This window comes from Setaria italica, chromosome II (assembly GCF_000263155.2).
Source record: "Setaria italica strain Yugu1 chromosome II, Setaria_italica_v2.0, whole genome shotgun sequence".
Classification (NCBI taxonomy): domain Eukaryota; kingdom Viridiplantae; phylum Streptophyta; class Magnoliopsida; order Poales; family Poaceae; genus Setaria; species Setaria italica.
The window spans coordinates 5,739,055-5,766,773 of NC_028451.1; the positions used below are offsets into that span (position 1 = coordinate 5,739,055).

General features: G+C 48.7%; 5 protein-coding genes across 5 annotated transcripts; 1 reads left to right on the plus strand and 4 right to left on the minus strand.

Annotated features, from left to right (window-relative positions):
* Window positions 1-1,137: 1,137 nt before the first annotated feature.
* Window positions 1,138-4,864, minus strand: LOC111256356 (subtilisin-like protease SBT4.3). The gene is made up of 10 exons (XM_022824239.1): window positions 4,778-4,864; window positions 4,563-4,681; window positions 4,373-4,464; window positions 3,944-4,181; window positions 3,348-3,852; window positions 3,187-3,248; window positions 2,742-2,960; window positions 2,540-2,651; window positions 2,239-2,452; window positions 1,138-1,718 (listed from the first exon to the last, which is right to left on the minus strand). Exons 1-10 carry the CDS (start codon window positions 4,862-4,864, stop codon window positions 1,138-1,140), a joined length of 2,229 nt encoding a protein of 742 aa, XP_022679974.1.
* Window positions 4,865-7,178: 2,314 nt separating this feature from the next.
* On the plus strand, window positions 7,179-7,918 carry LOC111256357 (polyubiquitin-B-like). The gene is made up of 2 exons (XM_022824240.1): window positions 7,179-7,183; window positions 7,297-7,918. Exons 1-2 carry the CDS (start codon window positions 7,179-7,181, stop codon window positions 7,916-7,918), a joined length of 627 nt encoding a protein of 208 aa, XP_022679975.1.
* A 1,979-nt stretch (window positions 7,919-9,897) lies between these two features.
* On the minus strand, window positions 9,898-15,710 carry LOC101770493 (subtilisin-like protease SBT4.8). Its single transcript, XM_022824241.1, has 10 exons — window positions 15,606-15,710; window positions 15,386-15,510; window positions 15,137-15,228; window positions 14,401-14,638; window positions 11,652-12,153; window positions 11,513-11,574; window positions 11,181-11,408; window positions 10,955-11,066; window positions 10,606-10,819; window positions 9,898-10,493 (listed from the first exon to the last, which is right to left on the minus strand). The coding sequence occupies exons 1-10, from the start codon at window positions 15,708-15,710 to the stop codon at window positions 9,898-9,900; spliced, it is 2,274 nt and encodes a 757-aa protein (XP_022679976.1).
* Window positions 15,711-17,130: 1,420 nt separating this feature from the next.
* Window positions 17,131-20,559, minus strand: LOC101763314 (subtilisin-like protease SBT4.9). The gene is made up of 10 exons (XM_014804682.1): window positions 20,464-20,559; window positions 20,187-20,314; window positions 19,871-19,962; window positions 19,418-19,655; window positions 18,825-19,326; window positions 18,646-18,707; window positions 18,292-18,522; window positions 18,082-18,193; window positions 17,776-17,983; window positions 17,131-17,681 (listed from the first exon to the last, which is right to left on the minus strand). The coding sequence occupies exons 1-10, from the start codon at window positions 20,557-20,559 to the stop codon at window positions 17,131-17,133; spliced, it is 2,220 nt and encodes a 739-aa protein (XP_014660168.1).
* Window positions 20,560-22,802: 2,243 nt separating this feature from the next.
* Window positions 22,803-26,981, minus strand: LOC101770905 (subtilisin-like protease SBT4.3). The gene is made up of 8 exons (XM_022824242.1): window positions 26,868-26,981; window positions 26,678-26,826; window positions 25,292-25,415; window positions 24,929-25,182; window positions 24,192-24,351; window positions 23,593-23,797; window positions 23,191-23,367; window positions 22,803-23,119 (listed from the first exon to the last, which is right to left on the minus strand). The coding sequence occupies exons 1-8, from the start codon at window positions 26,979-26,981 to the stop codon at window positions 22,803-22,805; spliced, it is 1,500 nt and encodes a 499-aa protein (XP_022679977.1).
* Between the last annotated feature and the right edge of the window lie 738 nt (window positions 26,982-27,719).

Genomic DNA, 27,719 nt, shown 5'->3' on the forward strand with positions numbered 1-27,719 from the left:
ACCTACTATGTGTGAACTTGCATTTACTTTCCATAACAGGTTTCTCACACTTGTGTATTTTTTTATGTTTTATCAGATGAAGATGCGAACACGTTCTAGAAAAGATTATTGTGACAAGGCATCTTCTATAGATGTTGTTGAGAAATCAATGCCCCAAACTTAGCACCGACTTTCTAGAAGTGATACGAAAGTAGTGTGATACCACTTCTTCTGTGGACCCTATACCCACAATACTTCGATAAGACTTTTGCACTGACACCAACGGAGACCAACTCTCTATAAGAAAACTCAAACCTTTATTCACTACTCACCACTTGGTACAAGACTCACTCTTACTATTTGTATGGCTACTCCTACCACTCTCTACTCATACCATCCAATGACATGTCACTCTTCATGTTTGCTACCTATGCCATCCTCTAAATGGCCTCTGGCTACTTGGTATAGCTTACATGGGGTGGAGAGCACCCCTATTTATAGTAGCTCATGATCATTGTGGTGTTGTCATGTGACAACTTACACACTCTTTTTTACAAATATCCAACTCTAGAACTCTCTCTCTCTCCTTATCCTGCCATGTAAATATATAGTTTTTAGAGTATTCTTAACTTGCCATGAAGCATGGCAACTCTAGTCTCTTAACATATCCAAAGTCTTCTAGAACATTCCTACTTTGCTATGATCTTATCCTTATGCATGGCAAAGTTAGTCTCTTGTAATTTCCACAACCTTTTAGAATGTTCCATGTATGGATTGCATATTTCAATAGATATCAATGTCAGACATGATACAATCACACCAGCAAGGACACAGGTTAGCACTCCAATGAGGAAATTACAATTAAAACAGAAGGTATTTAACCTTTTTTATTCAATTTTATTTCTGTATTTAGTTTGCTATTTAACCCTTACTTTTCAATTTTCTTTCTGTGTTCACTTTGCTATTTACTTACCTTGTTTTCTGGGACTCAAACAGTTCCAAGCCAAGGAATGTGGTGGACGTGAGAAGCTTAAAATTGAACTCCAAAAGAAGCAAGATGAACTTTATTCTTAAACCCTTGCACAACTCGATATGGAACATGAGGTTCCTTTGCTGTTTTTTTTTCCTTTTTACGAGGAATCGGTTCCGTCACGCTATTTAAACATGGTTTGCCTCAACGTCCGGTGTGTACACCACGACCGGGCTCCTGAACTCGTGCTCGCCGTCAGACCACACGACGGCCGCCGAGACGACATGGCCCGCGCCTGGCGCCACGCCGGCGACCGTCACGGTGAACGAGGCCTTCGTGTTCTGCTCGCTGAATTCTAGCCTGCTCGGCCAGACAGCTACGCCAAGGTTGTCAGCCGCCCAGGGCCCGATAGTGAAAACAATCTTCGCGTTGTACACGGCGCCTGCGTCACCGACGTTGGTGACGGTCCGAGGGAAGCTCAGGGTGAAGTTCTTCCCCGGCTCCACTTGGGCCGCCATGGTCGGGTAGTTGAGGTCGCTGACGACGGAGCCGGCCGCCGTGGAGGAATCGGCGCAGGCCGTGGCGTTGGAGCCGGTGATGAGCGCGAGTGCTGTGGCGTTGTACCCCTGCGCGCACAGCATGGAGATGTAATCGCTCTCCGACGCATCGTAGACGAGGCCGGGGTCGCGCGCCTTGGACGGGTTGAGCTGACCGGCACCGTACTTGTGCTCGTTGCTGTCGGTGTTGCCCGGCGTGTTCATCGGAGTGGCTGCATCGTATTGTTGTTATACTGTAAGTTCTTTGCTCCCTTTGCTTACATTTAGGTAGTGTTTGGTTGGCTCAAATGTAACGTAATCTGATTACTGAAGGTAACGAATCCCATTACATATGTTTGGTTGCGGTGGTTTGTAATCAATTGACACTATAATCGAATCCCTTATCTAAATAGTATCTATACAAGCTTGTTACCCCTCCTCCCCCACCGTAATCGGATATAGCACCCACACAGTAATCTGATTACGTTACCAGAGTGCAACCAAACAAAGAGGGCAATCACCTATTCCACCTCTAAATACACTGTAATTTGATTCCCTTTGCGTTTACATTACCTTAGCACGAACCAAACACTATCTTACTTTTTTTTTCTCCAAAAAATACACCATATATTTTAAATATGTTTTCATCTTAATTTCCAAAGCTACTTCATTTCTAAAATTTAGAAAAAAGTAAACCTTTGTTATCAAGGCAGACATGAAATGAGCTGAATTTACAAAGACGGTCTCATATACCGGTGGTTATCAAGGCAGACATGATCATCGCAGGGGACCAGTCCCGGTGGAAGGACTTGACATATGCAGCTGCTCCGCTCGCGTGTGGGCACGCCATGGATGTTCCGGAATCGATGTTGTACAGGACCTTCCTGTCATCCTTAGGATTATAAGTCGGCTGGGACAGCGGCGACCACGATGCTATGATCTCAATCCCCGGCGCAGATAGATCAGGCTGTAGTTTATGAACAATTTCTTTTATCACGACATTTCTATATGAGAGTATCGCAAAATTAAAGGTTTTCAAAAATGGTCTTAGCACCTTCAAGATCCCAGGGGTGATCAAGTTTGGACCTGGAGAAGAGAACGAAGCGGGTTTTGGAGCCTGCGGATCAGTTGCCGTCTCGGTGCTGCCTATGGTACCCACAGGATTACTGCGAAATAGGTCAAGGAGATGTGCAAGCCTCAAGCTATGATTAAGTCTAACAACTCCATTGTGAACACAGTCGAGCTTATAAACTCACCTAGTGCTATTGACATAGGCCAGGATTTCATCGAACTTGTCCTGAGGTACCATGAGTCCAGGGAGAGGCAACGGGAAGGCGACGTCGGGCTGGTCGCTGACTAGGACGGCTCCTGCCGCGCCGGCCAAGTATGGACCTATGCCATAGCTTCTCTGGGCCGGGCAGAGGACGATCTTCCCTTTGTAGGAACCTCCATCAAGGTCATCTGGATCACACGACCTGCATTATTGGGAAAAAGAACATTTTTTTACCAATATGTTGAAGAGTTTGGGTTCAATCCATCAAACATAATTTCTGTTCACCCTTTCCAAAAAGGACCTACTACGTACTAATGAAATTCCTGCAAAATTCTTGTCTTGCAAACAGCATAGAATTGATATACTCCAAAGTCAGTTTCACAGAACTTTTTTTTGGAAGAAAAGTCAGTATCCTCAGATCAGGTTACCCGTTGACAGGGAATGCAAGGGTCGCATTGTGTACTGGTGGAAAAGTGTTTATGGAGGCTCCCTGCATGAGAAGAAAGACGAATAATGTGTTAGTTGCTGTCTTCCTCTTAGTTTCAGTAAGAAACAAATGAGAGATATTTTGCATTGTTTGAGCACCGACCACTATGGTCTTGCCGTTCCCGAGCACGATCTTGTCCACGAGCCGGCGGTCGGTGCTGCTCGCCGCGACGGAGAGCATCCACGGCGAGACGTTGCAGACGTTCCCGCCGTCCACGCCGGCGTTCCCGGCCCCAGCGGAGGTGATCACCCCTCGCCTCATGGCGTGGAATGACCCGATGGCGGCCGCGTCCTCGAAGTACGGCGACGGGGACTTGCTCCCGATGGACATGGAGATGACGTCCACGCCGTCGGCGATGGCGTCGTCGAACGCCGCCAGGATGTCGGCGTCGCCGCAGTACCCGTGCAGCCAGCACACCCTGTAGACTGCCAGCCTGGCGCCCGGCACGGCGCCGCGGGCGGTGCCGGCGGCCAGCCCGTCGAGGCTGACGCCGCCGACGGCCCGCCCGGCCACGGTGGACGCCGTGTGGCTCCCGTGGCCGTGGTCGTCCAGCGGTGACAGGCCGACGGCGGCGCCGTCGCGGTAGGCACGGGCGCCGATGATCTTACTGGGCACCGCGCCGCGGGCCCGCGGCAGGTCTCAGCATCTTAGATGTGTAGACGCCAAAGGAAATTTGGCACGTACTACTAGTTACGTACTTGTTGCAGGTGAAGTTGTCGCAGGCGCCCTTCCACCTTGTCGGCGGCGGGCCGAAGCCCTCGTCGGAGAAGGACGGGGAGTCCGGCCACACGCCGGAGTCTAGCATGCCGACGATGACGTCGCCTTCCAACGGCAGTTCCTCCATCGGCGTTTGAGGGAAGCCCAGGAAATCCCATGATCTTGTGGTCAGAAGCTCGCGTGTCCTGCTCGGGAAGATTGACACGATGCCCTCCATGCCTGAGATTTTAGTTCAAAGTTTGAACTACTCAACAGTTGCATAATCCTAGAAAAGTGCATATTTTTTTAGTACATAATCTCCAGCCTTTTTCGCTTGGTAAAAACTGTGAGTTCATTTTACATGACATCTATCGTCGATAATTACATAGGTGTTTTTGTATATATATGCTTGCGACATTTATGGGACGTACTAGAGAGTTTATGTGCCTCTTGTTGAGTAAGCCTTGCTGCAAAGCCATTCAGGCTTCTCCTGTAACTATGGAGGATCCTGTCGGAGGCAGCGCTGCAAAAGGAAAAAAGGCATTGGTGTACAATGAACCATAAGATTCAATAATGCTCATGACATATAATCTGGTACAAATATGTCATGGACAGAGAGACCTGTCGTCGTCGAGGACCTGGTCGAGCAGGTCGTGATGAGAAGCTTCTAAAGCAGCAGAGAAACCTTCAGGTTCTGACGGATCCGCACTAGGAAGGTGCCCCAGGTACACGATATAGACCTGCTCATGAACGACAATGTTCGCCTGTGATATTTGCATATAAACACAAGATCCCAAAGAAGAAATGACCAACGTTCATCGTGCCGGTTATCGGACCTGTCTTCCATCTTCAGAGGCATTCAAGGGCGCAGCGAAGAGAAAAAGGACGAGGAGAAGACCTGTTCTGAAACTGAAGCAATGCATCGTAGTTTCTTGATGCGAATCAGCTCATGAGATCTGATGAATCGATGGATGTTTATGCATGACCGATGACCGGCATATATATTTGCAGATGAAGACACCATGCTCATGCTCTTCTTTGGATGCGTGCGGCGGGCGGCGGCAGCCGCGCACCAGCTTGCGATTCTGCATCGCTTGCTCCGTGACCTCGTGTTTGTTCTTCAACCCACCCAGATATGATGGTGAAGAGCTAGATAAGCATCAAGGGAGGGCTGCAAATATCCGGAGCTCGCTGTTGGGATATCCACAGTTCTGGCTGCTTACTGTCGTAAAGCATAATGTCTCCTGCCTGAGTTTCTACGAACAAGTTTGGATGGCATGACTAAGATAGGATTTGGATGAAAGGTGGCCTTCTTTTTACGCCCTGTCCCAGCGATTGTCCCAACATCTGTTTGAGAGGATTGCTTCGGACGACGCTTTGCCGACAAGGCAAGAGATCCTTTGTTCTTTTCGCATGTACCGGACCAGACCTGTTAGTAGTGTGTCCCAGAGTTGTACGACTACAACTCATGCGCGGGCCTGGGCCTGGGCCTTGGAGGCTTGACCCATACGTAACAGCGCTATAGCTCTGCCACTGAACTAAAGGGGAGACTAGGGTTCTGGCCCCGTTTGGACTCCACGCGCGACGGCGGCGACTAGGGTTCAGCTCGTTCCGCACCGGCAATCAATCACCAAGGGAGGCCGCGTCTCGTCTCCGTCACCACCGGCAAAGGTAGCTCCAGTCCCCCTCTGTGTTGTCGACTACTCGTTCTCGTTGTGGATGATCCATGAGGTGATCGGACGGTTCTTAGTTCTTACTGTGATTTCTAGCAGATTTGTCGAGCATGTGTATGTCGACCCAAATCTTGTCTAAATGAACTAATCGAGATTTAAGAGTGAATCACAATGAGACAATGGTCCTATTTTGCCTTAGAACTGTTAAATGTTAACATGAGCTGTAAGATTTTCTGGGGTGATTATTTGCCTCTTTCTTCGTTCCATCTATTTTGAGTTAACAATATGTATCATGTATGTACAATGTGTGTTTTCTTGAACTGCACGTTCGATTGATGAAGTTTCCTTTCTTCTACACACTCGCTTTCTAGGTAATAGGTTTCTAGTATTTTGAACGTAGTATTTGTTGCTATGTTCAGATGCAGATCTTTGTGAAGATGATCCACACCAGCAAAACCGAAACCAAAACCATCAGGCTGGAGTCCTCTGACCTAATTGTCAACATCAAGGCGAAGATTCAGGAAAGTGAGGGCATTCCCCAAGACTAGCAGCGAACTTCTTCTCCTTGTTCGCACGAACCTTGAGGATGGGCGCACAGTTGCTGATTACAGTATTCAGGAGGGTTCTACGTCGCCCTGCTAATTGGATTGGGTTTAATGGTTTTAATAGATTAGATTTTTTTTAAGTTTAGATTGGTTATTAATAGGCTGATTCATCAAATGGTTTGATTTGGTTTGAATTCCTCCTAAGAGGAAATAGTTTGGGAGTGGTTCAGAGTGGGTTGCATTGGTTTGATTCACAAAACAATTTAATGATCCGATTCTTGATGTGGGCCCACATATAAGTCTAACTATACTTTTTCGCATGAAGTAGCTAATTATTAAACTAAATTATCTCCAACAAATTTCAATCAATTTCGTTAAAATTTTAAAGTGTGAAAGGGAGGTTTTAGTTCGAGGGTCCGACTCTTGACGTGGGGCCTATATATATGTCCGGTTGTACTATTTTGCACAAAGTAGCGGACACTTAAACTGAGTGATCTCCAACAAATTTTGATCAATTTCGCTAAAATTTTAAAGTGTGAACGCAAAGTTTAAATTCTAGGGTCCGGCTCTTGACGCGGGACTCACATGTATGTTTAGCCATACTATTTTACACAAAGTAGTGGGCAGTCAAATTGAGTCATCTCCAACAAATTTTGATGAATTTTGCTAAAATTTAGGTGTGAACGTGAGGTTTTAATTCTAGGGTCCGGCTCTTAATGCGGGTCCAAATGTATGTTTAGCCATACTATTTAGCACAAAGTAGTGGACGGTCAAACTCTGTCATCTCCAACAAATTTTGATCAATTTCGCTAAAATTTTAAGGTGTGAACACGATGTTTTAGTTTTAGAGTCCGGCTTTTGACGTAGGACCCACATGTCGGACTCATATTTATTTCAAATATATGCAAGTTTTTTATATGAGCCCATAGATTTATATAGTAAATTATGGTTTTTTATTGCAAACATATGGGTTCTATCAACTAGTAAGGTGGATTGGCTAGGGTTTAGATAATACAAATATGGGGTGAGTTGGGTTGAAAATATAAATTAACTTGATGTGGATATTGGTGTGGGTTAGAGTTGGATTACAATCCAATTATTCTACCCTGCACCTTCTTCAGCGCCTTGCTGTTACAGGGATATTTACGTGAAGATGCTAGCTGGCAGTGACATCACCCTGGATGTGGAGCCATCAGACAAGATCGACAATGTCAGGGAAAAGATTCATGGCTATCAGAGGCTTGTCTTTGCTGGCAAGTATCTTGAGGATGGAGGGACACTTGCAGATTACGACATCCAGAATGAGAGCACCCTGCACCTTGACTTTGGCATGCAGATTTTGGTGAAGACCAGCACTGGTAAGACCATCACCATGCAGGTGGAGCCATCTGACACGATCCGCAGGGTCAAGGCAAAGATACAGGACCAGCAGAGGCTCCTCTTTGACGGCAAGCATCTAAACGGTTGGGGCAAACTTGCCGATTACAACGTTAAGAAGGAGTCCACCCTGCAGCTTGACCTCTGCCCACAGGGTGGCATGCAGGTTTTCGTGAAAGCACTCCCCCGCAAGACCATCAGGCTCAAGTTGGTGCGATCTGACACGATTGGTCGTTTGAAGGCAATGATACAGGACCAGCAGAGGCTCCTCTTTGACGGCAAGCAGCTTGAGGATGGGCGGAGACTTGCAGACTACAATATTCAGAAAGGCTCCACACAGCACCTTGACCTTGGCCTGCACGATGGCAGTGCAAATCTTTAAGAAGATGCTAGCTGGCAGGATCCTTTGTCATACATACTGACAAAGTGAAGGCTAATGTCCTGGACAATGTGCCCATTCCCCAGCAATCAGTGTCGCATATTTGCCTGCAAGCAGCTTGGGGGCTCGATCATGTTCCCTACTATTCAATTAGAATATCCAGAACCTATATACTTTCCACCTTCAATTCCACCTCTATTGAGCTTGTACTCCCGTGTTGGATTGCATCTTTATCTTCATGTAACTATATATTTGTCGTCAATGTCTGGGTTTAGTTCTATGCCGGTTATCTGGAGTCTCTGTGAGCATATGACTATCAACTCGACTTAGCTGGTGTCTATTTTTGACAATAGTATGAACATGCCATTGTGAATTTGTGATTGCTCTATCCGAGAACAGTGCATGCTTAAATTCCCTAAAGCTTAAAAGTTTGCTGTCGATCCGACCCATTCCGCTAACGATGTCTCAGAGCTGCTGGATTATGCGTATGTGTATATGAGCGGTTGCGTCTATGCAAAACAAATACTATGTTTTGCAGAAAAAGAGAGAAAAAAGCAAGCCTGCTCCAAAATACTATGTTGTGCCCTCCTACACCCGCTAGATCCTCCCCCAGGTGGTGTTGCATTACTCATGGAAGGAAATTAAGAGAAACTCTGGTCGTTTCACCATGAAGGAAAAAACGCAAACAACATGATGAGCAATGTCATTGATGTTACGGTGAAGCCCTCGAATCTGACGAGCAATTCCAGTGATCCTATTCTGATGAGTTCTCGGACGTTCCATGTTATGGGCAAGCTTGTTTAGAAGAAGCAGCGGCGCACCCACTACGTGAAAACATATTTCAAGTAACATGGGATAGGTAACAGGTGCATGGGATCCGTTACAAGAGAAGGTAAAGATAACCGATTTTACTCGCGTCCCTTGCTAATAGGCCTTGGTCGGGGCTCAACCAACAATGAACGGGGGCTAAGGGGGCTGCAGTCCCCTCCGAGAGTCTGATTTTACCTGTAAAATCCTGTAGATAAAGCCTCAAATCACCATTAATTTCTAGTTCTAGTCCTTAATCTCTACTATTTAGCCCTCCCGAGGTGTTCATCGTGGTTCCGCCCCTGGTCAGATGTCATGAAACCCGGTATTGGTGCCCATTGGCTGGAGCTGGACTGTGTTATAGATCGCCGTCCCATCGATCAAGCCCCCTCGCTTCGGGCCGAGCAGTGTTCAAGACGGCGAATGAGTACCCGCAGGACGACCTCCACTACTGCTGGAGTCGACGTCCGAGCAGGCGGCGCCTCGAGCATGTCCTTGTCTGCCGGCGTGACCGCGCGCGAGTCCCGGGAGGCCTCAATGCTAGCGACGTAGAGGGCGGAAGGACGCTCGTCGGATCGGAGCCTCACCGGCAGCCGGCGCACCAGTCGGCAGTGGGCGCGAGCATCCGCGGTGGGGATGTGGCGGCGCATGGAGCAGAGGAGGCGCCAAGTCGCGCGAGCACGACGACGAAGGCGAAGGGTGACGAAGGCGTCGGCTAGCGTGGTCGGTGTTCCAACGCCTGGCCTCGACCACGACCGTCAACGCAGGGAGTGCCGCCGTTGACGCCCGGCCGAGAAGGCGAGCTGACGGCGAGATCGCATGTCGTGGCGCACGGCACGACCATCCGCCTGATTTGGAATCGCAGCGACAAAGCCCGTGCCCAGGGTCGGGGCCTCGGGGGTGGACGGTATTTCATTTACCGTCCACCCCTTGAGCTCCTGGTGGCCGTCAGATCGTATATGTATGGCCCCCGATCGGACAGGAGATCACTCGGACTTGGTCCTTTCGTTCTCAGCCAGCTGAAATTAAACTTGTCACAAGTGGTGCATCTTTGGTGAAACTTTCACATGATCTTCAATGCTTATTCTTGACCTGGAGTTTGCAATATCTTAACTCTGTGAAACAAGCAGAATTGATTCTTAAATCCTTGCACAACTTCCGGATGTTACATTCTTTCACTGCTTAAACCCGTTGTCGTCAGAGTCCAACGTGTACACCACCACCGGGCTCCTCACCTCGTGCTCGCCGTCCGACCACACGACGGCCGCCGAGACGACCTGCCCTGCCTCCGCCACCACGCCAGACACCGTCACGGTGAACGACGCCTTCCGCCCGTTCGCCGCGTCGAACTCCAGCCTGCTCGGCGCGACCGCAACCGCGAGGCGATCCCCCGCCCCGCCGGCGGTAGCGGAAAGGACCTTCACGTCGTACACGGCGCCCGCCGCGTCGTCTCCGATGTTGGTGACGGTCCGCGGGAAGCTCAAGGTGAACTTCTTTCCGGGTTCCACGAGCGCCGCCATGCTCGGGTAGTTGAGGTCGCCGGCCGTCGAGCTCGAGCCGTTATCGGCGGCGCAGGCCGTGGCGTTTTTGGAGCCGGTGATGAGCGCGAGCTGCGTGGCGTTGTACCCCTGCGCGCACAGCATGGCCACGTAGTCGCGCTCCGACGCGTCGTACACGAGGCCCGGGTCGCGCGCCCTCGCCGGGTTGAGCTGCCCGGCGCCGTACTTGAGGTCGTTGCTGCCGGCGTTGCCCGGCGTGTTCATCGGAGTGGCTGCAATTGCATTGGCATCAACATCAATTTACTGACAACTTGACATCAAAATCACGTACTAGATTTAATGAAAACAGGAGTGAAATGATGGGAGTATGGATGCGCGTTGTACCGGTAGTGATGAGAGCCGACATGATCATCGCCGGAGACCAGTCGCGGTGGTGGGACTTGACGTACGCCGCGGCGCCGCTGGCGTGCGGGCACGCCATGGATGTGCCGGAGTTAATCTCGTACTGGACCCTCCTTTTGTCGTTAGGATCGTCCGACGGTGGTGCAAGCATTGACCATGAGGCTATGATGTCGATACCCGGTGCAGATAGATCAGGCTGTAATTTCACACAATGTGCTTGGTGTAAATTATACTACTGATGAAATCATTAAACTAGCCTCGTACCATAATTGCATTCAAACTCTATGACACTGAAATTGCATTCAAAAGATTACGAGCTCGTGTTTAGCACCTTCAGGATCTCAGGAGTGACCTGGTTTGGGCCAGGAGAAGAGAAGGAGGCAGCTATCGGAGCTCGTGGGTTCACCGTCGTGTGAGTTCTCTCTATGGTACCCACAGGATTGCTGAAAAACAGACCAAGGAATTAAGGTCAAACTGCTCGCAAAAATAAAGGAATTAAGGCCCAAACATTTCAGTTAAATGCCAGCCAACAAGCTATGGCCAAGCAATGAACTCACCTAGTGCTGTTGACGTAGGCCATGATTTCGTCGAACTGGCCTTCGGTTACCACGAGTGCGGGCAATGGCATTGTGAAAGCGGCGTCGGGTGCTATGCCAGTGACGACGGCTCCTGCTGCGCCGGCCAATGCTGGACCTGTGGCCTGGGTTCGAAAGCCGCCCTCCTGCGGGCAGACGAGGATCTTCCCTTTGTATGAAACCCCGGCAAGATCATCTGGATCACAAGACCTGCAGGGCAAACGAAACCATGAGCAGTTGAGCTGTAGACTACAATCTCTATCATTGATGAAATTCCTTGACTCGCAGCAACATAGAATTCGTGGAATTCTTACCCGTTGACAGGGAATGCAAGTGTCGTATTGTTCACGGGTGGAAACGTGTTTATGGATGATCCCTGCGTGAAAGGAAAATGACAATGTGTTAGTTGTGGTTTAGAAAATGTTAGAAGAGACGTTTCGTTTCAGCACTGACCACAATGGTCTTGCCGTTTCCGAGCACGATCTTGTCGACGAACCGGCGGTCGATGGTGCTCGCCGCCACCGACAGCATCCACGGCGCGACGTTGCAGACGCGGCCGCCGCTGAGCCCGGAGTTGCCGGCGGCGGCCGAGGTGACCACCCCGCGCCGCATGGCGTGGAAGGAGCCGATGGCCTCGGCGCTCTTGAAGTAGAGGGACGGGAACCTGGTGGCGATGGAGAAGGAGATCACGTCGACGCCGTCGGCGACGGCGTCGTCGAACGCCGCCAGGATGTCGATCTCGCGGCAGGCGCTGTCCCAGCACACCTTATAGACGGCCAGCCTCGCGCCCGGCACGGCGCCGCGGGCCGTGCCGGCGGCCAGCCCGCCGAAGCTGACGTTGCCGACCGCCCGGCCGGCCGCGGTCGATGCCGTGTGGCTGCCGTGGCCCTGGTCGTCCAATGGCGAGAGGCCGGCGGTCAGTCCGTCATGGTAAGCGCGAGCGCCGATGACTTTACTGCACACCACAACATACATTTTACGTGCGTAAACTTGTGTGTTAACGTTACACCAGATGGTTAGTCTAGTAGTAATAGCGTTCGACTGTTCATAATTTCTTTCTTGTTATTTAATGTCTTTTTCATCCCTTGGATCATCAACCAGCTGCCTTAAGAGCTAAGACCACCAATTCAGAAAGGTGGCAACACTACCGGTACTCCATTTGTCGACAAATATAAGGTATTTTGCTCTAGTGCTAAATCAAACTGGTTTAGGTTAAACTGTTTCAGGTTTGACTAAATTCATAGAAAAAGAAACTAATATTTAAAATATTAAATAAGTATAATTGCATCCAATTATTGACGCTTGTTATTGACACACTTTTGGTGCCATTTAACTAGTTTTTTTCAATCATATTCTTATACTAACATGCCACTTGACACCTGAAATAACCTCATATTCGCATATGTGTTGTGTTTTGGATTATATTGCAAAATTATAGGAAATACGACATAAATGAAGGGTTTTTCTACAAGTTAGATTTGGGCCCGGACTTTGGATATTGGAAGGCCCAAACACGAACATTGAACTGCAGGCCCGCAGGAGGAGCTGAAAATTGCACGGACCATATCTTTCTCATCCGAACTTCAATTGGGGCGAATTTATAGGGAAAATTGCATAGCTCGATGAGATGTACAACTTTCATATGAAGCACTCGGCCATTGAAGGCCAAAACAGGGCAGGCTGATCGGTCTACATGGTCCAAGCCGATTTGCTGGCCCGTTTTCAGCCTCAATCATCGCGCCCTTTCACCAAGAGGTTGCCCACGATGTTTCTAGGGTTATTTTCCAGATACTTGGCCTCGAAGGCACCCCAACCGACACCACCAACTATAAATACCCAAGACATGCAACAAGGAGGAGAATCCCGATGAGTTTAAACCTAGCCACCGCTGCCACAAGAGAAGAAATAGGAATTTAGATCTGATCAGGAGCTTCGTCATCAAAGAGGTCCTCCAGAGGAGGGAGGAAACCCCTAGGCTGATCGGCCTGAGTCCCTCGTGCCTCCCCTTGTCTTTATCTTTGGTCAGGGTATTCTCCAGGTGCTCCATACAACCTTTATTCATCAACATGTGTAAGATCATGGGGTAAAACCACTGTTCATCCCTAGGGTTGTTATGGTCCTTGATATGTAACTGCTACGTGTTCTTTATGCCCATTAATGCATCATGGTCTATGTCATTGCAATGCTTCATTTACATGTGTGAGCTCTTATTCTGTACAACATATGTTCTTAGTAGAGTTTCTGGTAATCGTGCTGATTAGTTTAACTTTGTGGATGCTTCAATATAGTGTGTGTGAGCAAGGCGTTGCGTATTCCTGCGTAATGATAGTATGCGGGAGGAAAAAGGTCGAGAGGGCACGTAACCACTGTGATAGCTAGTGAGGGTTTGTAGTAGATGCATATTCTTATGAACATAAATCCTAGGGTGGGAACACTTATATCTATCTCTATCTCCTATCTTGTGTTAACCTTTGCTATATTATCTCAATCTCTGTTATTAGTTTAGTTTGTTTCTTTACACAATACATACACTTAGTTTCGTTAGCAAGATTGGTATAAAGTGAGAGCCAACAATCCACTTATTCTACGGATTGATAAACCTTGGGGGAATAGTCTAAGAGAAAAGCTACAATTGATCCGTGCGCTTATGGTTCACGAATTGGCGCGCTAACTACCGTCAACACCATTATGAAGTATATTTTCATAATTTACTTATTTGATATGTTAGATGTTGATACTATTCTCTATAGATTGGTTAAACTTAAACTAGTTTGACTTAGAATAAACCAAAGTGTCTTGTATTTCAGGACGGAGGGAGTATATGTCAAAGATTTCTCATTGTTTTATTAAGTAGTTATTGATATTGTTATTCACAATTCTTGTCAAGTGGTGGAGGGTATTCTAGTCTAATTTGGATATTCCCCGAGGGTGAACAAAATCAGCAGTAACCAAAGAATACCCAAACCATGTTTTTTTAATAAAAAACCAACTTGATAAATAACTCTGGGGATTTTAATTAGGCTGAAAAAAGCCTTGGCTATTTGAGAAAATTCAAATGAAGGCCAATAACCATCAAACATTTAAAGAAAAAAACTCGAGAAATCATTAAAATATTGTAGGGCAATGTGAAAACTGACAAAACAAATAAGGAATCCTTAAACATCTGAAGGTTAGCAACCCAAAAGGAAAATGAATTTCGTACTTGTTGCAGGTGAAGTTTTGACATATACCCTTCCACCTGCTGGGTGGTGGGCCAAATCCCTCGTCGGAGAAGGACGGTGAGTCCAGCCATATGCCGGTGTCAAGCACGCCGACGATGACCTCCCCCTCCAAGGGCAGCTCTTCCTGCGGCGTTTCAGGCAAGCCCAAGAAGTCCCACGACCTTGTTGTTTGAAGCTCATAGGTTTTGCTTGGGAAGACTGACACGATGCCCTCCATGTCTGATAGGTAAAGCCAACAATGTATTAAAGAGTTGAGGGTCATGATGCATGTTCTTGTAATTCCTAGTTACTCCCTCCCTCTGGTTAAGGATGTAGGAGCTGTTAATTTGGCATGGAGCTCTTTTATTGCACGATACTAGTTATACTAGTGTTTGAAAAGGACTAGTATAAAAATATCCTATGATCAAGATTAACTATATACTACTGAAAACTTCACATGTGGTATAGGTAGTATACATGAGTAGTATACGTAGTATAAGGGTATCGTGGAAAAAGAACACAAATGTCATAAATCATTCCATTTGGAACATCACATTTTACAAAATAACAATTACTAAATTACCCATATCAATGGACGGTTCTAAATAGTAGTATTGTGTACCGTAAAAGATGGGATATGTGCATGCTAGATGCATGGGTATCAATGAAAAAGGATAGAATATAATGTCCATCAGGGGAGAAAATTTTTGTTGTATTTTATTTAATTTTGCCTCATACCAGCTAGTTTATTTGCCTGCTGTTCAGTAAGCCTTGCTGCGAAGCCATTTAAGCTTCTTTTGTAACTACGGAGGATCCTGTCCGAAGCGTAGCTGCAAAAGGACAAGCATGGGTTTACACTCAAACTTTGTCTAATTTTTTGTCACAGAAAATTCTCTAAACTTCAGCCTGGTAAACACAAAAGCCGAAAAAAAGGTCTGTTCTGAATGAAATGCCATGTTGTCAGGTAAGAGCTGAGTACTACTAGACCTGCCGTCGTCAAGAACCTTGCTCAACAAGTCGTGATGAGCAACTTCCACAGTAGCAGTAGATAATGTTTCAGGCTCCGAGGGATTCCCCGAGCTTGCCAGGTGCCCCAGGTACACGACATAGATCTGCACATCACAAACAATGAAATCGTACGCATGGTTGATGCAGCAGAAATGCCAAGAATGCTTAGCTGGCAGATCTATGGCCCGTGTCGTCTGACCTTCTCTCCGTCGTCGATGTCGCCGCCGCCACTGATGGATTGAGAGGCGCTCAGGCTCGCGGCAAAGAGAGCGAGGAAAAGAAGAAGCGTACGGTGACGACCCATTGGATCGTATGAACTCCAACTGTATGAGATTATGCATATGTATCCACGTTCCAGATGTATATATGTAACCTGCACAGCTTGCAGAGCTTTTTTATTTTTTTTGAGTGACACAGCTTGCAGAGCTGCGTTGCTTGCTCCGTAGCTTTGTGTTTGTTCTGTCGTCTGGATCGCAGCAGTGCGCGTAGTTTCATGTCCTGTGTAGAATCCTATCTCAGATTCTGAGAACACGTTTGGAGCCACGGAGTGGATTAAACTAGGATTTACACGGAGGCTGTTGTCATTCGGTTCCTATCATGTCCTAGCAAATGACGCTGTTATATTGTTTGCTGCTACATGGGGGTACTAGTTATTTTTGCGCTCTTTCTATGCTTCGTGTGCCAGAAAACAAGTTCCATTTTTAGGCGATGGAGCTTCAACGCTCCCCGGCAAGGCCTTCCCTGTTGACTCGTAAATTTCTTCGAAGCACGCTGCGAAAAGGAGATATACTAGAAAAACACAAAAACAAGACATTTGCAACAGCACATATTTTCTTGTGCCGTTGTCGCCCCCGTGTTCTCTGATCTTTTCGCATTTCCTTGGTTTAGAGGCGAGTAATTTATATATAAATTTATGATGTTACTTTTAGACTATTTTCATTATAGCAGATGTACAGTAGAACTAAATGGCTATAACAATTAGAGTACCAAATTGATGGTCGAATAATGTTTCTAAATTTTCTTAGAAGTTTTAGAATTTATCTTTTTTTTCCTAGCGTGTCCTATGAGAATTAATGTGGAGGCTTCAAAAGGAGTCGCTAATTAGAAATAAAAAGGCTTATCAATGTGACAAACTCATTTTTAGCGTTCCTCTTCCTCAAATTTATTTTTGTGATGCACGGTTCCCTTTTAAATTTGTAGATTCATCAAATTTTTCACTACATATATAAGCGGTTTATCATCTCAAGTGAAGTTCATAGAATTTCACTTTTTTATTTTGTAACCTCAAATTTGAAATTTCACACAGCATTGAACATGTACATGAAAAAATTTTATTCTTAACTTTCATACCTTAAAAAAAATGAATACTGAGACAACATTCAACAGCATGGAGTCGTCTCTCCCTCCAGTACTATAACGTCCACTGTATGTTGTAGAGTGCGCAATGGTCCGGCCCAGCTCACTCAGCATACCTGTGATCGGCGCCCCCAAGAGACCAACAACGACCATATTTTTGCCATATCAAATTTGTTACCACACATGTGACAAGTCGAGCATGGGTCGTATACTTCACATGATCTTCACTATTTGTTTCTAGCATGCAAATTTTTTGAAGAAACCTTGTCTTAAAATAGTAAATCACTTTATCAAATAAGTGGTTTTTATTCTTAGATCCTTGATGCACCACTCCCAAACTGCTGGATTCCTTCTTCTCTGACCCCTTCCTACACTGTGTACACCACCAACGGGCTCCTCACCTGGTGGTCGTCGTTATACCACACGACGGCCGCCGAGTGGGCCTGGCCCTCCGCCGGCGCTACGCCGGACACCGTCACGGTGAACGAGATCTTCTGGCTCAGCGCGCTGAACTCCAGCTTGACCGGCGAAACAACAACGGCGGCGAACACTTTGGCCGCCTCAATAGGAATGACGACCTTCACGTCGTAGGCGTCGCCTGCGGCCCCGACGTTGGTGACGGTCCGCGGGAAGCTCACGGTGAAGTTCTTCCTGGGCGCGACACGGATCGCCATGGTCGGGTAGTTGAGGTCGCTGCTGGAGCCGGCTGCTGCGCCACCGGCGGCGCAGGCCGTGGCGTAGCCGGTGACGAGCGCGAGCTGCGTGGCGTTGTACCCATGCGAGCACAGCATGGCCACGTAGTCGCTCTCCGAGGCGTCATAGACGAGGCCGGGGTCGCGCGCCTTTGCCGGGCTGAGCTGCCCGGCGCCGTACTTGAGCTCTGTACTGTTGGAGGTGCCCGCCGTGTTCATCGGAGTGGCTGCATCATCAGCATCACACACATTGAGAACTTCTTTACCGAGCTGAAGAAATAATGGGAAAGGTGCTGATCATGAACTCTGTGCGAGACAGACCGGTGGTGATGAGAGCCGACATGATCATCGCCGGCGACCAGTCGCGGTGGTGGGACTTGACGTAGGCGGCGGCGCCGCTCGCGTGCGGGCACGCCATGGACGTGCCGGAGATGATGTTGTACAGAACCTTCCTGTTAGGGTTGCCCGTCGGTGACGACAGCATCGACCATGAGGCTATGATGTCGATCCCCGGTGCAGATATATCAGGCTGCACATGGATACAAAAATGTTTTGTAACAATTTTTGAAACCGTGACATTTCCAAGAGATACTACTGGAGATGTTGGTGAACTTTATCAGCCAGCACCTTCAAGATCCCGGAGGAGATCAGGTTCGGCCCTGGAGAAGAGAACGAGGCGGCCACTGGAGCTGGTGGATTGGCCGTCGTCTCGGTTCTGTGAATGGTAGCCACAGCATTGCTACAAAGGAGTAACAATGCATTGTCAGAGAATCAGCCACGAATTCGGGAGAGAAGTACAGTTCAGCTGTCAGTTAGTCAGTGAACAGTTGAGCACACCTGGTGCTGTTGACATACGCCATGATCTGGTCGAACTCGTCCTGAGTTACGGTGAGACCGGGGAGCGGCAGCACGAAGGCGACGTCGGGTGAACGGGTGACGATGACGACGCCCGCCGCACCGGCCGAGAGCGGGCCGGAGCCGTCGTTCGGACGGCCGTTGTTCTGCGGCGGGCAGAGGACGATCTTCCCTCTGTATGAACCGCCGGACAGGTTATCTGGATCACAGGACCTACAGTGGAACAACAAATACCAAAAGCTGGCGCCATTAGGAACATGGTAATTTTAATTTTCTGCGAAAGTTCCTTTTTTTGAATTAATGTACTATAGAATGTCATTGTCGTCGTCGTGTTACCCGCCGGCGGGGAATGCAAGTGTTGCATTTGTTAGCGTTGGGAAGGTGTTGATGGAGGCTCCCTGCAAGAGAAGAACAACATCATGAATGGTTGCCATGTTTAATCCTAATTTGGTTCCAGTGAAAGAAAGGATAAGGACAGAAAGAAGCTAATTTTAGCTCCAGTGCTAACTGCTAACCACTATTGTCTCGCCGTTGCCGAGAACGATCTTGTCGACGAACCGGCGATCGATGCTGCTCGCCGCCACGGACAGCATCCACGGCGCGACGTTGCAGACGTGCCCGCCTAGCATCCCGGAGTTCCCGGCCGACGCCGACGTGAGCACGCCGCGCCGCATGGCGTGGAACGAGCCGATGGCCTGCGCGTCCCGGAAGTACTCCCGGGGGTCACTGCTCCCGATGGAGAAGGAGATCACGTCGACGCCGTCGGCGACGGCGTCGTCGAACGCCGCGAGGATGTCGGCGCTGCCGCAGCCCCTGTCCCAGCACACCTTGTAGACGGCGAGCCTGGCGCCCGGCACGGCGCCGCGGGCCACGCCGGCGGCGAGGCCGCCGAAGCTGACGTTGCCGACCGACCGCCCGGCCACCGTGGAGGCTGTGTGGCTGCCGTGGCCCTCGTCGTCGAGCGGCGACAGGCCGTCGCTCGATCCTCCTCTGTAGGCGCGGGCTCCGATGATCTTACTGCACGCAACGACATTCTTCAGCGGTGAGCCATTTGTGCTACGAACTGATTTGTCCGTGACATTGAAGGAAAAAAAAATCTTGGTCATACTTGTTGCACGTGAAGTTCTGGCACACACCCTTCCACCTGCTCGGCGGCGGGCCGAAGCCGTCGTCGGAGAAGGACGGTGAGTCGGGCCATATGCCGGTGTCGAGCATGCCGACGATGATCTCTCCCTCCAACGGTAACTCTTCCTTCGGCGTTTGAGGGAAGCCCAGGAAGTCCCACGATCTTGTGGTCAACGGCTCATAGGTCTCACTAGGGAAGACTGACACGACGCCATCCATGCCTAAAGGTAAGGGAAATTGTATAAGAGCTTGCTAGGTTCATGCATGTCTTTGCAATTCCTAGTCTTTGATGCATGTCAAACAAAAGTTGATGTGTTCTGATTGAGCTCCCTATCCTTCTGAATTAATTTGATATAAACACTAGATGCCAATGAAGAAAAGGAATGCCCCAGCCAAAAGGAGGGGAGGAAGAAAAGAAATCATTTTGGTCACGTACTAGAGAGTTCATGGGCCTCTTGTTCGGTTAGCCTGGCTGCGAAGCCATTTAAGCTTCTTCTGTAACTACGGAGGATCCTGTCTGAAGCAGAGCTGTAAAAGACCAAAAAAGCATAGGTTTCAACTCCAATTTTTGTATCTTCAAAATAAGACAGTCTGCTTCCCACCCCATGCTAAACTTTATTTCCCGGCCGGTGAACCACAGCGGATTAGGCTTAGTTTATATAAAGCTAAGAACAGATTGTCATCTCCATCGCATTCATCAAATCCAACACACCGTAACACCAAGGGTAAAAACTAAAAAGAGAGTTTTACACCTGCTCTCGTCAAGGACCTGGTTCAGCAGGTCGTGATGAGCAAACTCATCTGCAGCGGAGACACCATCTTCGGACCCTGACAGGTCCGGCGGCGTAGGCAGGTGCCCAAGGTACACGATGTAAACCGCCTGCTCGTCATGAACGAATTAAACCGTTAACACATGTCATGAATACATTAGATATGCATTCAGATCCTAAAAAGAAAAAAAGAAAAAAAAAATTATGCGACAAAGCAGAAATGCATGCAGCATCCAGATCGATGGATCGTCCGTCTAACCTGCCCTCCATCGCCGACGGTCGTTTCAGCGGCGCTCAGGCTCGCGGCGAAGACGACGAGGAGGAGGGGGAGAAGAAGGGTTCTGGGACGAGGCATCGTACGTGTTGGAAGCTTGGGGCAGTTCTGCTCGAGGCACGAACACTCCTGTGTGTTCTCTATATATGTAATAAACCCCGATGGAAATTTTGTTTGTATAAAAGACTCGTCGATGGCATCCATGCACCAGCTTGGAGTTTTGTGCTTGGTCCGTAGCCTTGTGCAGGGAACAACGCGACAATGGCGTGGTGCTCGGTGTCCTGGCGCCCTGCCCGGCAGCATGTGTACTTGCCACGTACGGAATATCTCGGGTTTTTCTTGTGCTGAAGCGTACGTGCCATGGGTTTTCCAAGAATTGTTTGGGCTAGGACAGGTTTACTCAAATACAAGTCCATCAACCTGTGCATATAAGTGCTTATATGCAAGGGCCAGTAATTTTAAGACACAGAAGTGGTGCAAATTAAAGAATAAATTTGGGACTATTATTGGACGTGGACATGAGTCACGTGATAGTGTTTCGCAAAAATTAAAATATATTGATCTCATTTTGTAACATAGAGTTTTTTGATAGCTACTACATGAGCTGAATTATTCTTTGTGAAATTTCTGGACGTACCGGTCTAAACCATATAAGACTATTTTTCTATTGAGTAAATTACACTTACCATACAACAACTTGTTTCTTTGATCCAACGACTATCAAAACGTGCAAATGGATACACGAACTTATCAAATGTGTGCATAATATGGTCACATGTACTCTGCGTAGATGTAGCTTTGCTATGGTACTTCGAAATAACTGTGAGCCATCGATCTGGATGACTTTAAGCACATATACCTCATCGGAGGTGATAGGAATATTTATTTATTTAATTTAGGAAATTAGAAAAATCGGGAAGATATTTTTTCAGTTTGATATATTAGTTGTAATAATATGAATACGTGATACGATCGGATACTAAAAGTCTCTCCATAGGTATACTTCAAAAGGAAAGCATATCTACATCTATCACATATGTTGTGTAGATGGAGTGGTAAGGAAGAATCGCACGAGGCCGGAGGTCGTGGGTTCAAATCCTATGGACCATGCATAGGATCATCCTGCCTTACAGTCATATGCTACCTAGTAATCTCTACCGCTTAGAAACCGCACTAGTCGATCTCTACCACGAACTCTAGCAACTCCACATCAAGCACACTGAAAATAAACAGTATCACCATCTCTCCAAGCTGGCCATAGTGTCACTATCCCAAAGACTCGAAGACATCGCTCCAAGAGGAAAGCAATGTCAACACATTACCATCATCCAAACTAGTGATCCGATTCTTTGATTTTCACCTAAAACTATCCCGAGGGGTTGAGGTCCTCACGGCAACACCTTTAAGAAGGCAAATGATGCCCGTGGCACCATTGTCGTCGGCAAACGGTCAAGAACCGAGTTAAAAGCTTTCGCCCGAGAACCTGCACACCTTGACGAGCACCAACCTCTGTAGGTCGATGCCGCTGCCGCAACACCATAAGCCGCCGAGTGCCCGTTCCCACACTGGCACCAACGCCGGCCAGGGCATTGCCCACCTCTCAAGCGGCGCGGCGCCAAGGCCACGGGCGGACAGATGACGCTCGACGCGGTCGGATCTGACGCCCGCACCCCAGCTCGCCACCGCTGCCGCCACGGAGAGTCAGGGGAAGGAAGCCCGGGCGAGGACAAGACGGCCGCCCACTAGGGGCCGCCATGGACCGTGGGCAGTCGCGGGAGCACCGGAAACGGCCGAGGTGGAGCCGGACCCGCCGCCCAGAACACGAGCCATCCACCGGATAGCACCGGGGAAGGAGGCCCGGTCGAAAACGAAGAGCCCCACCGCCACCTTCCTCGCGCCCGCGCAGACCACTGGCAGAGCAAAGCGCATCCGAGCCCCAACGAAGGCGTCGGCACTGAGATGGCCAGATCCAGCCGGGGGGCGCGTCGATCCGCTGCAAAGAACGCGGATCCAGCTGTAGCCACGATGAAATCGAAGAGGAAGAAAAGAAAACAAGCAACGGAGGTGGAAGAGGAAGGGAGGCATGGAGGAGGATTGAGAGAGGGTGGGGGAAGGCCGCGACCACCGCTTGGAGCCGCCGGCGGCCGCCGCCGTCACCGGTCAGGGCGGCGGCGGCGGAGGGTCCCCCGAGTCGCCACACGCGAGACAACGCGGGCTCACGACCTTGCTGGTGAGGTCACTCTTTGCTATTCCTAGTGTGGCATCTCTGAAATCGAGCAATAGCTAACAGTGCATTCTCTGTGCTTAACAAATCCATGCACAACTCAAAAATGGTGGACGCCGGCGCTCACCGTGTACACCACCACCGGACTCCTCACTTCGTGCTCGCCGTCGCACCACACCACCGCCGCCGAAACGACCTCGTCCGCGGCCAGCGCCTCGCCGGAAATGGACACGCCGAACGAGGCCGTCCTCTTCTGCTTGCTGAACTCCAGCCTGTCCGGCGAGACACCGACGGCGAGGTTGCTCCGCGCACCGTGGAGGACGACCTTCGCGACGTACACGGCGCCGGGAGAGGCGCCGACGTTGGTGACGGTCCGCGCGAAGCCCACGCTGAAGTTCTTCCCCGGCGCGACGTGGGCTGCCATGGTCGGGTAGTTGAGGTCGCCGGTGTGGTGTCGCCGGCGGCGGCGCAGGCCGTGGTGTTTGAGCCGTTGACGAGTGCCAGCTGCGTGGCGTTGTACCCCTGAGCGCACAGCATGGCGACGTAGTCGCGCTCCGACGCGTCGTAGACGAGGCCGGGGTCGGGCGCCTTCGAAGGGTTGAGCTGGCCGGCGCCGTACTTGAGCTCGTTGCTGCCGGCGTTGCCTGGCGTGTTCATCGGAGTGGCTGCATCGACATCATATTGTTGCGATATGGTAAGTTCTTTTTGCTGATTTTAAACAGGGAGAAAATGTTGACTATTTATCTCCAAATTGTAAATTTGAATGTGTTTTTAGATGGTTAGTGATTTAATTATTTAAATGTGAAGAATCATCCCCTGACGGTTTAAATGGAACAACATGAATGTGACTGAAGGTGTATGAAATGGAATCAATGCGGTATTATATGCACCTGTGGTAATGAGAGCTGAGATGATCATCGCCGGAGACCAGTCGCGGCGGTGGGACTTGACATATGCCGCGGCGCCGCTAGCGTGTGTCCAAGCCATGGACGTGCCAGACTCGATGTTGTAGAGGACCTTCCTGTTGTCGACAGGCTCTCCGGTTGGTGATGACAGCGGCGTCCATGAGGCGATAATGTCCAACCCCGGGTGCAGCTAGATCAGGCTGCAGACGCACACCATTTATCAGAATTCAGAAAACAATTCTATGAAGTATGAACATAACTGGTTGTCCTTAATTTTCCTATGAGATTACTGGAGATGATTGTGATCTTTGAAGTGAATTCGGTTCCTTCAAAATCCCAGGAGTGATGAGGTTTGGGCCTGGAGAAGAAAAGGAGGCGGATATTGGAGCCTGGGATCGAACATCGTCTCTGTACTGACTATGGTGCCCACAGGATTACTGCAAATTGTGAGAGTTAAACCTCTCCAATAAGGTGTTGCGACAAAGCGACATGATCAGGGAGCTCACTCTGTGCTTTTGACATAGGCAACTATTTCATCGAACTGTTCCTGAATCCTGAGTCACCACAAGCGCAGGGAGAACTACGGCTTGTGAGAGGTTGGGGTAATGGCCGACGATGACGGCGCCGTCCGCACCAGCCATGAACGGGCCTGCGCCATCGTTCGGATCGCCACTGTTGTCGGCCGGGCAGAGGACGATCTTCCCTTCATATGAACCTCCGGCCAGGCCATCTGGCTCACAGGTTCTGCAGTGCCAAGTGAAACCATTGGGTGGTTGTTTGGATCACAAGGTTATAAAAATCATTTTTTACAAAACAGGTTTTATCAGGAAATTTATATTGTAAATTCCATGGTTTTGAAAACCATTAATTATTTTGCTCACGTCCTTTCAGACTTATTACCCGTTGATGGGAAATACAAGTGGCGCATTCTGTAGCATCGGGAAGGTGTTAAGACCATTCTTAACGGGAGTTTGATGGACAATAAATGAGCTGTCATATAGGCAATTTTGATGACATGGCACACTATTTATGAGGTGAGAAAAGAAAGTGATTTCATGGGGATGAAACCATATGTACACTATTTTCAAGATCTTTGTGTCTTGCATGTAGCCTTGGAAACAACAAGAGATAAAACTATGCATTGTGTGAGCTATTTCATCTATGAACTAAATACATTCATGCTTATATAGCACTTTTGATTTTTAAATATGAAACTTTACATTGAGAATGACCTAATTGAGGTGCCCTGCGTCCAAGGTATAGAACATCATATCATCGTGTTAGCTTGCCGAAGAGAGGGAAAAACCATGTCGTGATGTACGCAACTGATGCAATGACCACTATGGTCTTGCCGTTGCCAAGGATGATCTTGTCGACGAACCGCGGATCGATGCCGCTAGCCGCGAAGGACAGCATCCAGGGCGCAACGTTGCAGACGTGGCCGCCATCGAGCCCGGAGTTGCTGTCGGTGGCAGAGGTGAGCACCCCGCGCCTCATGGCGTGGAAGGAGCCGATGGCGCCAGCGTCCTCGAAGTATTGCAAGGGGACCGCGTTGCCGACAGAGAAGGAGATCACCTCCACACCGTCAGTGATGGTGTTGTCGAATGCCGCCAAGACGTCAACGTCGCGACAGCCCCTGCCGTGGCACACCTTGTAGACGGCGAGCCAGGCTACCGAGGCTCACTTCGCCAACCACCCTGCCAGCGACGATCGACGTCGTGTGGCTGCGGTGGCCGCCCTTGTCCAACAGCGACAGGCCGGTGCTATTGTTCGGTCCGATGCCGTACATGCGAGCTCCGATAATCTTACTGCGTTAAAGATGATTTTGTGAGAAGAAAAAGAGCATTTGTAATTGAATGATCAAATAAGCGAGAATCGGTGGAAATAAATAAAATGTTTAGCGGTCTTCTCACTATTTCCACCGATAAGCCGCTTATAAGCTGAAATGCCAATAACATCTGAGATTGAGGGAGCGCAAAAGGGCGCCTACTTGTTGCACGTGAAATTTTGGCAGGAGCCCTTCCATCTGCTCGGCGGCGGGCCGAAGCCTTCGTTGGAGAAAGGCGGGGAATCCGGCCACACACGCTACAGTCTAGCATGCCGACGATGACCTCGCCCTCCAATGGCATAGCCTCAGGCGGGGTTTGAGGCAAGCCCAGGAAATCCCATGATCTCGTGGTGAGAAGCTCGTGGGTCCGGCTTGGGAACACCGACACAATGCCCTCCATGCCTGTCAGGTTTTCAGGTTACAATTCCTACCTCTGGATGTCGAAAGATTACTGTTGACTTTTCAGGTTTGATTTTGCTCCCTCTCTTCGATGAACTTACAGCAGGTAGGCGCAATTGATTTTGCTTTGGGATTTGCATATAGGAATAAGTCATGTATGCACGAATCTTTGAGATTTGCACAGAGAAGGGAAATGCTTTTCAAAATAAACTGAAAATACTCTGTCAACACATACTAGAGAGTTTTTGGGCCTCTTGCTCGGTTAATCTTGCCGCAAAGCCATTTAGGCTTCTCTTGTAACTGTGGAGGATAAGAGCTGCCAAAGGCAAAACCATAGGTTTAGCCTTATGGTGTTTTCTACACTAAAAAAATCCAGGTAAAACCGCAAAAGTTCAACTGCAAAGATGATTTAGCATACAGCATGCTACAAATTATTATGTTTTACCCTTGCAAAAAAAAATTGTAGTGTTTTATTGTTCATGACGACAACTCGGTTCCCTGCTGGCGTTGAAGGAATTGAACCTCCCAAAAGAATCCTTCCTTTCCGAATTACTTCCTCCATCTCAAATTACTATTCATTTTAACTTTTCTAGATATAAGACCTTTGCTATGTATCTAGACATAGAATGTATCTAGATGCATAGTAAAAGTTATGAATTTAGAAAAATCAAAATAAATGGTAATTTGGGACAGATGGAGTAATGGTTAATTTGTCCATGAGAAATGGCGTCGACGTGGATTTAAGTGTAAAAATTTGGTGAAAAGGTACAATTTTGAAGAACTGATGTAAAAACAGAAAACTGCGCTAAAGTATCATGCGGTCCGATCGATTGAAAGAGAGACCTGCCGTCGTCGAGGACCTGACTCAGCAGGTCGTGGTGAGCAGCTTCTACAGCTGAGGGACCTCCATACTCCAATGAGCCCGACTCGGGCAGGTGCCCCAGGAACACGACGTACACCTGCTCATCAGTCATCACCAACATAATCGTTTCCTGTGACGACACGTTACTGAATCAAAAACCAGCATGCGTACGTGAGGTGTGGCCTCTATGACCTGCGCTCCATCGCCGTCGCCGGTTTGAGGGGCGCAGCTCAGGCTCGCGGCGAAGAGGGCTACGAGGAGGAGACGATCTCTGAGCCAACCCATAGTGTTCTAAGCAAAGCTTTAGCCCAATGCGCTCATCAACTCTACGATATCTGGCACGATCGATATATAAACTTGTGCAGCAACAGCAGTGTGCGTCAAAGCTTCGGTCAAATGCGCGCGTGCGACACAGCCGGCGGCGGCGAAGACGACGGCGACAAGATCAGCGACCTGCAGCGCCGCATCGCTTGCTCCGTAGCTTTGTCTGTTGTCTAGCGCGGACAGGCACAGCTGACGGCATGAACAATGCGAGAGGACGTGCGGTGGCGTTCGGCGTTCCAGCACAGATGTGTTTGCTTCCTTGTTGGGGAGGAGCATACAGCCTGCTGAAGGCCTGTCTTATCCAACTTTGTTGAAAACAGGCATGTGTTTAAAAAAAGGGGGGAGAAGTAGAGAATTGTTTTAGCAGGCATTGAAATTACGCCGGGCTGGTTTTATTTAGTATTTTTTGGCAAATTATTGGCCTTAAAACCCCTTTGGTTCCATGTGTGTCAAGGATGGGCATCGATCAGTGACTAGAAGATTGCAAGTTTGAGTTTCCACTGGATTAGGTGTGTTCATTTCATATAATTTTGAGGCCACGAATAGGAGCAGTGTTTCCATAAAAGATGTCAAGGCTGGTTTTCCATGCCCCTGTTGATTTTAGTTAACAATTACTCTATGCACTTTTTGCATGTACATTCATACTTTTTCACATTTAATCACAGATCCATATTTATTTAGTTTGTGTTTAATTGAACC